The sequence below is a fragment of the Vidua chalybeata genome, chromosome 5 (genome assembly GCF_026979565.1).
Source record: "Vidua chalybeata isolate OUT-0048 chromosome 5, bVidCha1 merged haplotype, whole genome shotgun sequence".
NCBI classification, from domain to species: Eukaryota; Metazoa; Chordata; class Aves; order Passeriformes; family Viduidae; genus Vidua; species Vidua chalybeata.
This window is the reverse complement of record NC_071534.1, coordinates 15,826,990-15,845,001: the sequence shown is the minus strand read 5'-3', so window position 1 is coordinate 15,845,001 and position 18,012 is coordinate 15,826,990. Positions and strand designations below refer to the sequence as shown.

The following is an 18,012-nucleotide window of genomic DNA, read 5'->3' as shown; positions in this document are numbered from 1 at the left end:
TGGTTTATTTTAGTGCTATGCTACATTTTCTGATTGTGTTTTAAGGAATGAAGCTGAACATTTTATTCTTGCATATGGTATGTATTGCATATGTAGCTTCTGAATTTCCAGTGTAAATTTGGAGTTGCCCATGTAAATTTGTGGTGTCTTGTTGCAAATGCATTTTTACTGTGCTAGTTGTGTAACCTAGACTCCACTACACAGGTGTGTAGTATGGCCAGAGAAGTTATCATCTGTTTATCCTTGCATATTTTCAGAATTGACTGGTCAAGCTCCTAAACTCTGCTTCAACTGCAAGTTTGGATGAGATCACTTCCAGAGATCTCTTTCATATCGTTGCTAGCACCTATATTCTATAATCCTCTGTAAGGCTGTGGGACATCAGATGAGCTTATTTCTTTAAAGGTTTAGGACTGCCTCTGCAGTTTGTAAATGACTGTTTTTGAAAAATTGACTATCCCTGTCCAGCACTGTGTAAATCTGGTCACTTCTGGGATGTGTTGTCTCTTGGTGTGATCATGAAACAGCAAAATTAAATAGGATGAGAGAGAAAGGAGAGAGGTGTTAAAATGTAACGGAACTTTTGATGTATGTCAGAAATAATCTGAAATATCGATGACTGTAGTGGTTTACAAGATTCAATTTAATTCTTATTAATGATATTCAAATTCCTGTAGAAATTACTGTTGAATTGAAAACTGCCACATATTTAACTGAAACATGTCACAATGGTAATCTAGGAAGATCTGACATAGTATAATTATATAATATTTTGTTGTTTTGTGGTTTGAAAGTTAGTGGTAACCAGAAGACTCACTTTTATGGAATGTTTTTCCTTTCAGTGCTGCCTCTCAAATTATGGGAAAATGGAAAATAATCAATTTGAATTGCCCAGTGAATAGATAGCAGTGGCACATGGCAATTAGTTTTGTACATGAAGGAAGTTCAGCTTCCTGTTGAAAACTTCATGTTTGGACTTCAACTACTTCATAACAGGAATATTAAAGCAGTATATTAAAACCTGAAAATTTATGTTGATCTTTCTGATTATTTTGATCAAATTGGGCTACTAATTGTTCAGTATTAACATTTCCTGGGGAAAAAAGCCATCATAGATACATTGTATTTGTTGTTTCTACTGTAGTAACAGGAGGAAGAGTTTATGCCCAAAAGTGCTGGTGTTGAGGTGTCTGGAGTTAAGCTATCAGTTGAGTGGGGATATCTGGACATAGTTATTGTGACATGGATTTGCCACACTGATTACCTGTGCAGTCAGGCTTTGTGTCAGGTTGTGTTTCTGTGAAGGGCTGTTTAAAGACACTTGATGTTTTGGGACTTTTTTTGAGCATAAAAACCCATTTTCTATTTTGTTTTGCTTATTTTTAATTATGTTAATAATACATCTGAGAACCAAGCTAATACTGGAACTGTAAGTGATACTTTTTTTTACTTACGTTTTTATAGTATGGAAAATCACGTCTTTACATGTAGAGTGAGTCCATGAGAAATCTGTAAAATGTATAGACCTGATTTTTTTCTGAGGAAAAGACCTGACTGACAGCTGATATTTTAAAAATAACAACTCTGTAGTATCTAACTACAGAGTCCTCTTTCTGTGCAAAAGGAATTGCATGCCTTGGTTTTAAAGTCATGTCTGGTGGTTGTATTTTACTGAAAACCTTTAATGCTGGTATCCATTATACTGAGTCTAAAAATGGGATAGATCCTGAATCAATGAATTTCTTAAATATAAGCATTAATGTGCTCAATCCCACTTGGGTTTCCATACAAATGGAACTTTATAAAGTGATACTTTATATTTTCACTAAAATTCAAAAGTAGTCTAAGACTTACAGTTTCTTAATATCCCAAACTGATTGTTATGACTTTTTTTTTCACTTCTAGCAACCTGTAATTGAGAAGAGCTCATGAACTGGATGTAAAACAAAATTAAACAGAATTTGGGGGAGTCTGTATTTAAGATATCAAAGGGAAGTATATAAGACTACATTGTCTCATATTTTCATAAAAAGACATTTTAGATTTACTTTGGATAGGAAATGTGATCTACCAATTATAGTGAAATACTTCTTTTTACTTTTAAGATCTCTCAAAAAGGCAATTCAGCTAGAAAATGGGAATCTCATGTTTCATGTTTTTTTACCTAGAATGTTAATCACATATATTGCTTTAGAATGTAGATGCTCTATTCACTTTCCAGAAGCAATAAGCAGTTTTGTTTCATAAAATCTACTATAATAAAAAGAAGTCACATTAATGGTCCTAATAGTATGGAGAATAGCTGTGTTTCTTGGTGAAAGGGGGAGATAGGTTTTTTTAAAAAACATGTTATAAAAATGTCTCTGTATAACCCAAACAGTCCATCAGGCATTTTGCAGTTTTTTGAGATAAAAGGTGTAAGTGTGAAGACATTGAGGTAAATTAATAAATTGACAGTATCATGCCAACTTAGTATTTTTGGAGGTGCTATAATTTTATAGCATCCTAGTTTTTGTTTCATAATATTTTATACTGTGAAGGAAAAGAGAGAAAATAGAATCTTTAGGCAATGTTCAGTCCTATTTATACCTACCAAATTTTGAATTTAGCAAAATTGTGTCTATGACTCTCAGACAATTTTTTAGCCCAACTGTCTAAGTACTTACAAACCACTAGGTTTGTCCCTAATTAGCTTCTATGATTAGCAGGTACTACATACAGACAGCAGTTCTATATACACATAAAGCTTTTTTTAGTGAACTGTTGTAATGTGTTTGTATATAGGAAGGTGATTAAATTCTCCCTTATTCAGACTGGTTTTATAAGGCTAGTGGTTTTGCATTGTGAAAAATAAATATTGGCAGAAGTTCCTTCAGAAACCCATCTGGATATTCTTGCTCCTTGTATCATTTAGAAAGTGTCGACATCTCTGAAGATGTCTGACTGATTGGTCTCTTCTGTTGAACAGAACAGAAGATCTGTGAGCCAGCCAGCGTGAGATATGAAGTTAGGGATGTTTTTGACTACGTGCCTAGCTTTTGAGCTGACTTTGTGTGCAAATCAAACACCAGGCCACTTAGGGTCACACAGCTGACAGAGCAGAAGGCTTTCCTTCAGTCCTTTCTACCCAATTCCAAAGTGGACAGACTTGAGTGAATTTTTTTATAATCTCTTCTGAATGCAATAATATTCTCTTGTAAGGTTCATGATAGCAGTCTTAACATCTCTCTTCCACAGACAGTTATTTCTCATCAGGACTGCAAGATCAAAGAGCTGCTCACACTCCACAGTTTAGATTTTTAGTGGCTAGAATCCCATTTTTTGACCCAGGAAGAAAGACCCACTGCCAAGGGTTTCCTGTTGTCTGGCTTTAGGTGGTTTAATCCAGGCATTCCGAGTAGCAAATTTCTTTTACTTAACGATACTGTTTCCTCATCATGAAAATTTGAAAGGATCTTGAGTTTGCAAAACACTTGAGTGTTTAACTTTTAGCATTTACATTGCTATTTTTGAAGATAAGTTATTATTTGATGAAATATAAGAAAATAATTGAATCAGAACCTAGAGCAATAGAATCATTACAGAAAAAGTTCTTTTCTGAGAACTTTTTACCATCTTGGTTTTGGGAAACTCTGACGTAGTAGTTTGTTTGTATATGAAGGAATTAACCACATTAGCAGAGAATACCTGTAATAAAAATATTCATTACAGCTAGTATGACTGCAAACCTGAAACAAGACCCCTTAATTCTTGTTAAATAGACAGAGTGGTAGCTGTTCCAAACTGGAATCTTGCAATGAACCTATAGAAAATTTTTGAAGTTCAAATTTTATTGAAAATGTGATTTAGGTTCCTTTATCTTATTAATTTCATTTTGTGTAATCTTCACATTCTGTTTCCATTTCACAATATCTAGGGCTGAGAATTTGCAATGAATAAGTAGATTATCATACCACAGACATCATCATAGTAAGAATTAAAGCAGTAGAGTTTTGACATAAAATGGTGGGATTTCTTTTTTAAAGAGCCATATGGAAGTACCATGTTTATTAGTGGAATGGTTTTACTTCAGTGATGAGTTAAGTAATTATGTTCATGTATTGTCCTTATATTTCCATCTTACCTGCTGAAATTCAACATGGCCACATCAGCCCTCATAAAATTGCCAAGCATATAGGCAGTATGAGGAGATAGCACTGAGCAATGGAGCTTTTTGTATCCATAAAACTAAAAATCTGTGTTATGAATCTTAGTGGATTTTGGCACACTTTTGGCCAGGAAACAGCAGAGTTCATAGGTTCCCATTCAGAACTACTGGTCTGAACTATGGTATGAAGTAGAAAATTACTGGGTTATTTAAGAATATAGGAGATACAGGCAATAGCTTCTTAACTTATGTTTACTGCTAATGTGCATATTTCCCCTGTTGCCATGGAATGGTTTGTTTTACTGTTTTTAAGCACCACTTCTGGCTTACAGTATGAATTTACTTTCCCTCCAACAGTCTCTTACTGTTAGGCTTAGTTTTCACATTGCTGAAATACCTGCAGAGTTTATTTGGTACTATTTAATTAGGAAGTATTAACTTCTACAAACTTTGCATGCTGCTGGAATCTTTTTCTCAAACTTTTTTTCTGTTAATTTTGTACTTCACTTTTCAATTACATAACAAATAAAGGTATGATTCACAACAAAGTTTTTTCACTTTGACAATACAACTGTCCATAACTAGTATTTTGAAAAACATTTTCTCCTTCTTTCTATTTTACTGTGGGAGCATATGTAGGAGAGATTTCTTCTAAGAGAGACTTGGTTTGTGCTATTGCAATACTAACTTCTGTACCAAAAATACTTTTTTTTTTCAGTGTCAAAAGCTTTTGAATGGAAGATTGTCTTTCCTGAAATAGCGAATATTTATTTGTCTCTTCTATCAAATCTATTGCATGTGATATCAATTAATTGGTTTGTATTGTGCAAATTTTTCAGAGTATTTACTTCAGAACAAGATGCATGGGCCGATATAAAATATTTTAAAAAAAGGCATAGGTTATTTGTAATAGATTAATTAATATGGATGAATACATTTTGGTGCTAAATCTCTCTTTTCAAAGAAAATTTCTCCCATAATGTCTCATTTTAGTGAAGTTATCAGCTCTCCAATCAAGTCAGTTTACAGCTGTAGGGTTGCTATTCACAGAGCAGTTGTGTTTTGCTTCAAGATTTAGTTAAGTGCATACAGTTCTTCTCTCCCCTTCAGAGCAACACATACATTTTTCATTTAGTGGCACAGTAGTTGATAGAAATTAAGCTATAAAATGTGAGAAATGTAAGTCTGCTTAACATAGAGTAGTGCATTAATTGTTTTCTGCATTTGCTGTCAAATATTGACTTCAGTATAACATTTCTCAGTATCTAACATTTTCCATGGTTACTGCACTTATAATGTGAGGAATTAGTTTTCATATTTGCTGCTTCAGTTGGAGCTGTGTTTGTATGTTTAAGACCTAGGCATTAGAGCATAAGCATCTTGCAGAGAAGTATTGTTTCCATGGAGCTTAGGTTTAAGCTCATTTTATCTTTTTTTAATATAATAGCCTTTATTTTAAAGAGGCATTTTCCCACAGCTTCGAATTCAAACAAGACATGATTTTTTAAAATGTCTTTCATGCAAACAATAGAAAAAAAGGGAAGATATTTAAACTGGAAATTGCTTTCTAGTTTCTAATTGTATTTTTTTTCAGCTAAACTAAGAATCATTTATTAAAACAGTTACTATATTGTGCTACATTGCTACACACAGCCATTAACATTTGCATAAACCAGATTATGTACACTTTTAGTATAGTCTTTGTCACAGTGAGTCATTTATTAGAGGGAGCATCTGCTCTTTTTCATGGCCTGAGTGTTGAATGCATAGGAAAGCATGTAACATGACTACAGCAATCTAGCTTCATTTGAAATGCTGAATATCTGCCAGTTAGAATTATGAAAACACTGCATTAAATATAGTGACATGTTTCTGCTGCTGAGGTTAGCACTGCATTCATTATGCTCACAATTTACCCATGTCTTCACACATTTATAGTTTAGGCAATATTAGTGAGTTTTGTGTTGCAAGGCATTGTAGGAACCTTTAGCTTTCAGGAATTTATGTCTGTACAGTTTTTATATGAACTTTTAAATTTGAAACATGGATATGGGAAAATATGCATTGGAAAAGGAGAAAATAAACCTATATTTGGGGTGTTATATAAATAAGGCTCTTTTTTTTTTCACATACATAAAGTTTGAAAAAGCAAATCTAAATTTTGAATGGTTTCTGAAAAGCTAAACATCATATTTACATTTCTAACTAAATAAACAGGACAACAACTCTAGCATGCTTTTCAAAATTGATGTTTTTCTCAACTCTGTGGAAGACTTACTGAAACTTAAAAAGACTGTTTCAGGTGTTGAAGGGAAATAAGTATTTCTGTAAATTCTGTACATGTATTATTCCAACAACCACAAACCCACAATTTCAGATGTTTGCTGAAAGGGTAAAAGATCCTACTCTTTTAAAATCCATGCTAGAAATACTTTGTGCAGACCAGAGTAGATCCTCCAGTGTCATTACTCTTAAATAAGATTATTGGTGATTTTCCAGATTCTGTAATATATCATGAATCTTATTATATGTTCTATGACAAATTACTCATTCAGGTGTTTCTAGCTGTCATAACAATGAATATTTATGATAGTTTGACTCACGAAAAATTATTCTAATTGTACGATATTATGAAACTTCCTTTGTAGCATACTAAATTATTAGTAATAGATAAATATGTTTTTACTAGCCATAAATTATAGTAATATTCCTGGTATCTTTGAGTGGAAAGGCAGTCAAAATAAATATTTCACCATCTACTTGGGATTTTGGGTTATTGTGATGTAGGAAATACTTTCAGTTGTTTATGCTTACTACATTATTGTGGCAAACTTCTGCAATGTCATTCAGGTTCACACATTTCCCTTTCCACCTTGCTGCGTGTCAGAAAACTGTTCTAATTATCTTGAGTCACTGGTCAGGACTTCTTTTTTGCTTGAATTCTTGATTCCTCTCAGCAACCTTCAGTTACTTATCATTAATATTTCAGTGTGAAGTGTCCCAATCCAACAAGGTTATATATCAGTCTGTTTACAAATGTCAAGAAGTCTGTTTGATGCAAGTACACTCAGACTAGATGTAAGGAAAATATTTTTTACAGTGAGGATGGTGAATCACTGGAATAGTTTGCACAGGGAGGAGATAAATGCTCCATCCTGGGAAAATTCAAAGTCAGGGACTCTGAGCAACCTGGTCTAGTTTAAGATACCCCTCCCCATAGCAAGGGGTTTGACTAGATGACCTTTAACGGTGCATTCCATGATTCTGTGACATACATGCAATAAATGCAATATTCATTGCTCACTCTCAGGATAATCAAGAGTTTTGGGTTGATGGAGCATATAAGATCAATAACTCTTCAAGTTTCATCAATAAAGTCTCATAGTACTCTTCTAAGGAGCAGATGGGCAGAATTTTCATACTGTGATGGAAGGGCAGCCACCTGGATTTTAGATGCTGGTCCTCTGGCCTTCAGCAAGCCCGAGGAGACAGCACAATACCATGGTGGATCTCAAGGGGTATGTCAGAATTTAATAGCTGTTCTTCACTATCTATATAAATGAAAAAAAGATATTTCTAAAGGTGGCAGATACATTGAATTCTTCCTTTCTGTGTTTCCCAGATTATTTCTACTTTAAGAGGAGAATCATGTGTGACCCTGATGTGTTGTCCCATGTTCCAGGGAAGTAATAAAGCTTCAAGTGACCTGATTTTTATAGGAAAGGATATTGACAGAATGAAAAGAAATTCTATAAAGTACAAATTCTATCTTCTTGTCAGAGTTTCAGTTCAGATTAGGTGCATCCTGAGCCTTTATCATTCTATTCATAGCTCATACAAGCACAAACTTGAATGTAGTGCTTATATCTCAGCCCTTAATCATGCATCATTCAGTTTGATTCTTAAAAGGAAGGCAAGACTATATAGAGGCCAGAAGCAAGAGAAGCTAGAAACCTGGAAAAAATATGGGAAAAAAAGGTCTAGCTCACCATCATGCAGCTCTTGAAGATTTAGTCATGTTATGGCACATTGTTTCACAATTGTGTATAACCCTCTGCAATGGCCAAAAATAGATATTTTAGGAACAATTTCATTCCCACTGATTAACAGTCTCTTCCCCCTGTGCAAGTTTCAGATAGTGTATCATAGGTATTATACATTCAAACGTACGCTGAGGAGACCCACTGACTGCAGGCCTATGAATGAGGGCCACAGTGTGTCTCTGGCATGTGCTCTGCAACTTCAGTGTCACATTACTGTTTCTTTCTACAAGACAAAAAAATCTAATTTACAATGATTCGTATGGGTGGCTGTTCTCTAGTGATTTCCCACTAGAGTGACTCATTCACTCTTAATGTTGGATTTTTTTTTTACTTCCATTGCGTATGTATTTTTATCCTTTCCACAAAAAAAAACCAAACTAATGTACTAGCAGCCCAACACATTATCTTTATGAAGTTATAACTTCAAATAAGGACAAATTCTGTGTTGATGGTGGTGGTCAGTTATATGTCTCATGTTCAGCAATTTGGAGTGGTTAATAGAAATTTGAGATTGAATAATCTCTATTTTTAAAACAAAAATTAGACTCACATTTTGATTTCAGGTCTAAAGATAGAGTATTTTTAGGAGGTTTTTTTATGGAGTTGATAATAACTTGGACATGCAGAATTACTGTAGTTACTTGTTATTGCAGTTGGTCAAGAGCTTTCGATCTTAGAAGAGAATCACATTGCTTCACATCTGATACTTACAATCTTACATCTGCTAACATCTAAGTTGGTGAATTTAGATCTTAGAAATTTCTAGAAATGCTCAGTACCAGCAAAATGGAGAACGTTTTGCAGCAACCAGAAGACTTTACAATGCCTTTCTCCAGTGATGAGAAGTTTTCTTTTTTCTTTTTGTTACATACACACTTTTTAAATTAAGGTTTATCATCTTCACTTAATGGGTTGATAGAATTTCTGGCTTTCTAAAGTATTAACAATTCTTTTTTGGCTCTAAACCATTTAACTTCTGCTGGACATACTATTATTATATTTTGCTTATTAGAGCGATAATTAGGAAGAATTTAATTGCCAGTAGTTTACATTCTAACAATTTTCTGAGTAACCCCATCATTTTTATTTATTCTTCTCTGACATTTATATTCATGCAAAGTTAATTACAGAATGTTGAATAACATTCAGAAAATCAAACTGAATGCTAAGAGCAAATAGAAAAGGAGTCGAGTACAAAAAAATCATTATGTCAGTATGACTGCTTGGTGAGCCCTCATCTTGAATGAGAAAATCTGAGAAAATGTCATCCCTGTCCCATCATTGAAGACTGAAAGGATGAAGGGTGACAGGGATGGTCAAAATCCTGGAACAACTGGGTAAGTCAGTTAGTATTTCTCATTCCATAAAGAAGACGACATGGCAAGTGCACATATCTGTGATATCACAAGGAGGGGATAAGTGAAGAACATTCATTGCCATCTAAAGTATAAAACAGCAATGTCAAACTTGGTGAGGTAGCTGAAAAATGGGGGCAAAATGGGGGCATGAAAACTATGAAAGGGGACATGTGCTCTAAAGACAACTTGAGAAGGTAATTCTAGAAAGTTGGATTGGTAGACATGTGAAACAAAGTCAGCACCTTTTGACTATGTGAGACCCACAAGGTGTTGCAGAAGGAGGAGCAGTTACTACATGCTTGACCTAATCTCATGTTGGTTTCGCTGTTCTCTGCCTTTACAGACACTGTTGGCTGCCTTTACAGACAGAATACTGAGTGACACAAAGTATGATCCAAAGTCTATTCTAAGTTTGGTGTATTAATTTTAATGGGTTTTATTAATGTAGCTGAATTCAGGTGCTGAACAGAATTTCACTTTGGTGTTTTGTGACAATTTTAAGGCTGCAGTATTTCTTCATGGGCTTCTCTAGGCAGATTTACTATAATTAGGGTTTTGGCATTCTGACTTAAATGCATGTTTCTAGAAGAGTACAAGGATTAAATTGAAGTCTTCTGTTTTAGTCATTGTTTTGGTAAATAAATTTTTGCCTTTGCCTTTTCGTAGCAGACTTAAATGGACAGGCGAAAAACTCTTTTTTTTTCAAGGTTGGAAGGATTCCTTCTTTTGTCCTGCAGTTGCACTTCATCTGCTTTGATGCCTCTGTATAATTTTCTATTAACTTCATTTATGGAATAAAATGGCTTAAGTTAATAAAATTACATTTGGAACTGCAGGAAGCCTACTTGCAAAAATTTGTAATCTTTATAATTTCTACTGCCTGAAACTATTTATTATTAGTCTAGATATGTCAGTTTGCTAATCCTGAGAGCTCATAATCTGACTAGGTAGAAACTGGAAAGGGAGAAACAGAGGTGCAATTGCATTCCTCTTTTAGGTATGTTTTTGAAATGCTGATCACCAATTTTGTATTGTTTGCTAGTACATACTAATTTTTCTTTAATTACAAATGCATCTTAGTATTATATTTATTATTTATTCTGTTTATTTCTTTATTATATTTATTTAATTATTCTATTTATTCTATTTATTTTATTTGTGTGATCATATATCCAAAAAGGCACTGTTACCTACAGCCATAGCTTGCCTTAGGTAATGTAAGTTCTTAGTGAAGAAATTGTTAGTCCACATTTTGGACATCACATTCTTCAATCGTTTTCTGAGGAGGGCTATGATAATATCTAACTGTCAGGGTGCTTTCTTGCCCTTTGCCTTTTATTAAATCATATTTGATTTATGTCTGATGCTTGACTTTCAGAGACATCCACATGTCCAATGTAAGAAAGATGTGGAAATATGTCTTTGCCCATGCAATTGCTTTCTGATGGGATTAAAAAACTAAATCTCTGGTGAAATTCTGTTGAAACTGGATGTTATCTTCTTATTCATGTTCGAAACTAGAAACAGTCTGCTTGATTGGATTACTGTACCATCAAAACTTCTAACTCCTTTTTTTCCCCTCTCCCTCAACATTTGCTAATCAGTAGAATTTGCTGTACATATTGCTATTAAGGGACCTTTTGTCATTATTTTGCTCAAATGTAGAGCAGTAATTCATCTTCATTCACAGCCTGGGATCCTGCCAGGCTGTGAATGAAAAAATGTAGAAGACATATTTTTAGTTTTCTTATATGTAATATAAACATTTTGTAAAACCGTCCCTGAAGAGAATGTAATTGTAGTGGTTAATGTAATTTTTGCTCTTATGAGATACAACTAAAAAAGAAAATGAGACATCCCATGAATTATAACCTATCAAAACAGGTATGGCAAAAGCAGTAATCCAGTTTTCATTAAATACAAAGTTTGACGAATAAAGTTCTTCTGTAAACTGAACAAGAACTGTATTATACAAAAATTTTAAAACATAAGAAATGTTTTCTTCTAGCATGCAAGTAATTCTTCTGGTCTGTTACAGTTTGGATTTCAGCAGAATGCAGTATTTAATTTGTTGAATTCTAGATCCTGCTAGCCAGAGTTATTGAGCCTGGTTCTTTTCCTGTGTCATCTGAGAAATATCTCTTACCTATTTAAATTTTTGCATTTCAGGAATCTTATTCAAAGAAGAGAGGTTATGCACTGGAAGCAATATCCTCTGTACCTCTGGATGCAGTTCCTTCAGAAAATGACAGCAGTCTTTGTGATTCAATAGACATAGCAGTCACCAAAAAGCCTTGTTCCCTAGAGATAGCAAGAGTTCCTTCCTCAAGACCAGGTAAATCACCAAATGATCCTTTACACAGTCATTGGTGTAAGTGTTAATCTATAGAGTATGTAGGTTTATGTTTCTGAGCATGCAGTACTCTGTTTATTTATTACAGTATGATTATAGTCTTCCATTAGCTACCATAAGAGTTTCACATCAAAATAAAGATTAATAGCAAAATGTTGTAGAAGTGAAAGCAAAGCAAATGTTTAAATATTTTCCTAGATAAATACAAGGTTCTAAAAAGCCAAATTAGAAAGAGTTTCTTGTAGACAAGCCTTTTGCAGTAATCCTTTAACCTGTTTCTTTTTTTTCCAAAGTGCCCCTTAGCAATGACATTATGGAACTACTTCAAAATTTAAAGTACTCTGCATTTTCATGTTATGTGAAAGAATACCTGATCCATTTTTGAAAATTAAATAATGAATGAAAATTAAGAGAAATATTAAATAACAGTTTGACAGACTGCTGTTTGTGTTATATATAGTTTTGAACAGCAATGAGTTAAAATAGTTAAAAACTAATAGAATTATGCTAAGTCAGATATTATCTGTAAGTATGATATTATCTGTAAGAATTCTGTATATGTTCTCCAAAATTATATGATCTCTTCCATTACCCTTGTTTGAACTCTTCATTAGTCACCACCTGGTACAGGAATTTCAGAATATAGTAATATTGCTCTAAGTAATTGGACTGAGAGTCTGCTTTGACAAATGACATTTCTCAGCAGCAGAGACCTATTTGAAACAGGCAATTGGCTTTCTGACCTGTTGGAGCTTGATTAGGAATCATGATTTGGGTAATGTACAAGGATGACAGATGATTGTTGACTAACATCGTGTTACTGATCTGGTGGTCTGTGTAAGGGGAAGCACCTTCTTGATTTCACAGCTGAACTAATATTGAAAGAGTGCCAGAGTTATATCAGGCACAGTATATGAGGGCCAGATAGCAAGATAACAGATTTGGAGTTTGCAAGGTAAGGTGGAGTGGATCGTAGTTCCCACCTCTCTATTGAATTTGGGGTGAAGAAGACTTGCTGGAACCTGCATTACAAGCAGCAGTCTAAAAGGTGGCACAAAATAGGATAGCATCTTTATAGCATAGTTGCACAGAATGGACCAGCATCTGGCTTGAACATCAGCATGACTACTTGCTTCTACTACTTGTTTCTGACTTTGATGATTTTGGCTCTGATAATCTAAAAAAAAAATTAGTCAGTGCAGGACAATATTGTGGGTTGCTTTTCAGTAGAGGAAGAAAATAAAAAAGTATCTTTGTTTTTCATGCTTCTACTTGAATAATTACCACAAACGTATGTATTGCAGTAGAAAGACTGCCGTACACATACCAAATAAATTGGTAGGGGGAGTTCATTACCTGCCTTCTTAATAATGGGGCTCAACAACAGATCTTCCCATTGTAATTAATATTTTTAAAAGAAGATGAAGTTTTCACTAGTTAAAATACTAGCTTTGGAATTGTATTTCACTAGTTAAAATACTAGTTTTGGAATTGTACTTTCCAATTAACACAAGCATTCTTCTTAGGCATAGTAAGTCTATTAAGATCAGCATGAAACACAGATCCTACAAAGGACATTTTTATGTCTTAATCTGGAAATATGTTTTGTGTAAAGTTTAAAATAGCATGTATCAAAGGCCTAGAGTATAACCAAGGAAGCTGTAGGACATTAATGAGGGCATGCATGATATTTAGAAGACCTAACAAGATCAATGTATTGAGAATACAAACATACTGTGATTCCTTCTGTTAGTTTTCCATATACCACTATGATATTTTCCTCTCGGCATATTATTGGGAAGAACATTCAGCTGTATAGAAAAATGTGGTTTTATTTTAAGCTATAAATGTAGAAGTTATTGGCCTGCCTTGCAAGCCATATCTGGAATCATTATGGCTTTTATCTTAAACTAGAAATGGACCAAATGAAATAAATCATGTCATTCTCAGTTATAAGGTATTTAGCATTAGGTGTAATTTTATGTGAAGTCATCATGCCACTTTAGGTTATGTAGATTTATTGCTTGAATAAGTTACATATGATTATAGATAATTTATTTAAAATAATTATCTAATTCTGCCATTTTTTCCCTGAATTTCCCTCAGTTTTTGTGTCACTGAGACATGCCAACTTTGGAAATACTGTTTCAAATTTCTGTATTATGTGATATGTAAGGTTCGAGGAGAAAAAAAAGACTGTTCTGTAGTTCTCCTGAATTTTATTGTTGAACTGGTAAGGAATAACAGAGGATGAGAACTCCATACAACAAATGGTAAAAGCTTCTTTGTTTTTCAGGGAGAAAAACTGAATAGAAAGCAAATAAAAGTAGTCATAAAGTTGGTTATCTCTACTTCTGAAACCCTATGTTGCGTGAGTTTTATGTCTGTTTGCAAGAAATCAGGTTTATATAGGAAGAGGAACCGTTACATTTGTTGATTTATACTCACAGTTAAAGCAGTTGCTTCTAATTAGCACAGATTTAAGAGTAAAAAAAGACTGTGTGTCTCAGTCCAAGTTAAACTGTTCTTTGTTTCTATGATAGATTAATAGGACAAGTTTGGCAGAGTGTATAAGCATTTCTACCTTTAAACTAATAGTTAAGACATGATAGGAATATTCTGAAATATTGAGCTTTTTGAGACCAGTTTTCCATTAGTAAAATATAAATTTGGGGTTAAAATTTCATAGATCCATCTAATAAAATAAATATAATTGATTCATTAATCAATCTGATTGATTATTCTGTTGGATATTGTCCTGTTGGATATTGTACTGTCTTTCCAGAAGAGTATCCTTACTCCTTAAACTAGACATTTCTGCTACTCATTTTAATTTTTACACTGCTCTTCTATTTAAAAAAATAATTCACATGACTTATTTAATCTTGAAAAATAGTAATGAAATTTTATTAGTTCATAAGCCATGCATTAGTATTTTCCTTTTGATTTTAGGGATGTAGTGAAATTTTGTGAACAATAGCAACAAATCATTTTGGAAAAGGTGTAAATGAAATTAAAAATATGTTCACGAATGTAATGTGGTTTTGGTCACTTACATAGAGTCCAGAATACTGATTTATGTATTGGGGATGCTTTGGGGCTCTGGTGTTAAAGATTCTTACAGACTTGTACCCTTAATACATTAATCATGCTGTACCACAATCCATCCTTGTACCTCATAGTGTCATCCATTTCATTTAGGAGAAATATTGAATGAAATCTGAGCTACATCACCGAATAAATGCCAATTATTTTTAGTTAAGTGCATGTCCCTACCCAGTAGGGACATGATATCTCTTTCAGTCTGCTTTTATCATTTCTGCTGCAGAAACTCCCCATGAGTGAGACTAGGTGGCAGTTTACTTGTTCAGTTTTCAATAATAGTGATGGGCAGTAGTAATTAAACTATTTTTTAGGTCTCCTTGAGTATGATCAGGAATTAGAGAGGACTTTTCAAACTGTTTCTCCCAAATAACTTGTGGAAGAAAAAATTTCCTTGGAAAATTTGATCTGCCTTTGCAGATTAACAAAGGTTTTGACAAAGCATCTCAATGACAAAAGATATTTCTCACTGTAAACTGCATGAAAATCACCATTGGATAAGAGAATTCTAGTTCAAGAACCTCTTGTGTTTCGTTATGTTACTTTGCTGTGGCTGCAGGTCAGGGACATCTTAGTGAGCCATCTTCAACTCTGAAAACAGCTGAGCTGTGGCAAAGCAGAACTCAGTGTGGGCTGCAAAATCCAGCTGAGAAATAAGGTAAATACTATTGGGCTTCACTTGTGCTGAGCTCTCAGCCACTGCACAGTCAGCAATTCCCAAAGCAGTAATTTTAAAGATAGCTCTTGTACAACTACTCTACCCAGTTACATCAAAGAGATGGATTCTATCAGGGATAAAAATTGTCCTTATATATGTGATGTGTTGCCAGTAGCCTATAGCAGGCAAACACAAGGCAAGGAGCTGGAACATAAAGAAAGAGATAGCAGCTATTCTGCTCCTTTGCCCAGCTAAGTGTACTTTGAAATAATCTTGCTGTTGTCAGTCAGGATGTTTTTGTTATCTAAAAAATTGCTTGGTTTGTGCTTAAATGCCAGTGACTCGTTAGGAGGACCAGGCAGTAAATAAGTCTGTAATTAATTATACTTTCTTCTTATAGCCTCATAATCACAACAAGGAAATTAATAAAAAAGTAGTTGACATTGAATTAACACAATATATCAAACTGTCCCCAAGCTGGCCAATTCTTTGCACTATTAGGTTTTTTTTTTTTTTTTTGTTTTTTTTTTTTTTTTTTTTTTTGTTTTGTTTTGTTTGTTTTTTTTTTTGTTTGTTTGTTTTTTGGTTTTTTTGTTTTTTTTTTTTCTTTCTCAACCTGGCATCCCTCTCCTATCATTGCAGTGAAAATGAACCTGAAAACTTGTCAGTGTGCCATATCACCTCAGCTGTATAACCTCAGCTGTAAGACTGTGTCAGCAGTCTTACACAGATATCTAAGAGACTATTCTCGAGAAACCTGTATAGAAAAAAGAGCCTAGCTGTGATAACATTTTTATCAACATTAAAATATGTCTTTTACTTAGTTTCAAAATACTTGGCTTGGTAAATAAAGTCCTATTTGTCACATAATCAGTTTCTGGTTGATTTCAGTAATCCTGAATATTTGCGCACTTCAGTTTTCCAGATTGAGACTAAGATCCCAAATACATTTTTTCTAACTTGATTAATTTATACCTTCAGTTTTGTGCAGTTATTTTCTAGTTATAAGCAAATCAGTGAAAAGTGGCCACAAGAAGGAACCATCACACTGCCAGATACAAAAAATTGTCTGGATGAATAGAAATTCAAGAGTGTAGCTTTAGTCATCGATGCTTCACCACTTTGAAACTCAAATTTATCTGAAAGGTCAGTTACAAACCTTTCTGAAAGCCACTCACACTTGAATTTATTCAAGCAGAAGGACAGCTAATAGAGCTGTATTTCATTTAAGTATGCTTTTTAAACCAGAGATAGCAGGATATAGTGCACTTAAACACATGACCTACAGTCTAACTCCCCAGGATTAAATACTTTCAAGGAAAGATGATCAAGAAAAATCATCTTGTAGATGTTGTACCTTGTTGTGTAGAGGGAAGAACATAATAAAGGAGACAGGGTAACAGTTGGTCTAAACCAGCTGAAAATGCTCTATGGAATTTAGCCTAATTTAACACAAATGTTTCTGAAAGAACTGGCTGTTCATTAAGGCTTTTGATATTGTGGTGCATATTCTAAATCATTACTACCTACCTGCCATCAGTGTGAATTTTCTAAGCAGCAGGGATGTGAATGGAGAACTTTGGAATGCTTATCAGGACCATTAAAACTTAGGACATACTTCAGGACCTGACATGACATCACAGCACCAGCCTTTTTCGACTTTGGCACATTATGTGATTCTTGGGGCTGTTCTGTGCTGGGCCAAAAGTTGGACTTTGATGACCTTGTTGATCCCTTCCAAGGAATTATTATCAGAATATTCTGAGATTCAGTGTTGATATATGAGTGCCAATCACATGTCCTTTATTGTTCTGTCTATTACTCAAGGGGACATTATCTTCAAAGAGTATAATTGGGCTGTATGTTGAGTGAGAAGTGCGGAGCCACTCAGAGCTTGTCATGACACAACACAGGGCATAGGTATTGTAATGTGAGCCCTGCATCTATTTGATGGAGTTGGTTCACTGACAAAAGAGGGTAGTGTTTCCATAACAACCTAACAGCTGAACAAATCTTAGGCAGCAAGCATTTTCTTCTCTGAGTAATTTTTTGCCTTAGAGAAATGCTCCCCATGTTAACTAGTTTCCCAGTGCTCAGGATGTTTTGCATGATATAATCCCCCTTTACATTTAGCACAGAAAGAGTATCATAAGCCATGGAAAGAATGAGCAACAGAGTATCACAGTGCCTTGAAACAATGACAATACTCTCCTTAAAGGGAGAAAAGTTAGACCCTAGCCTTTGTGTTGTTCCTTTCAAGATAGATCTTCAAAATATCTGGGTTTTGTGCCTGTTCCTCTTCAAAGCTGTCTGTATTAGAATCACTGATTTCTGTGCTAGTTATTAAGAAG

At 34.2% G+C, this 18,012-nt stretch overlaps 1 protein-coding gene across 2 annotated transcripts in view; it reads left to right on the top strand.

Annotated features, from left to right (window-relative positions):
- Positions 1–18,012, top strand: part of ANKS1B (ankyrin repeat and sterile alpha motif domain containing 1B) — a 396,607-nt gene that overhangs the window by 97,010 nt on the left and 281,585 nt on the right. For both annotated transcript variants that reach the window (XM_053943037.1, XM_053943036.1), the window contains exon 10: positions 11,718–11,883. In XM_053943037.1, the coding sequence (XP_053799012.1) occupies positions 11,718–11,883 (166 nt within the window). The remainder of the gene's footprint in view (positions 1–11,717; positions 11,884–18,012) is intronic.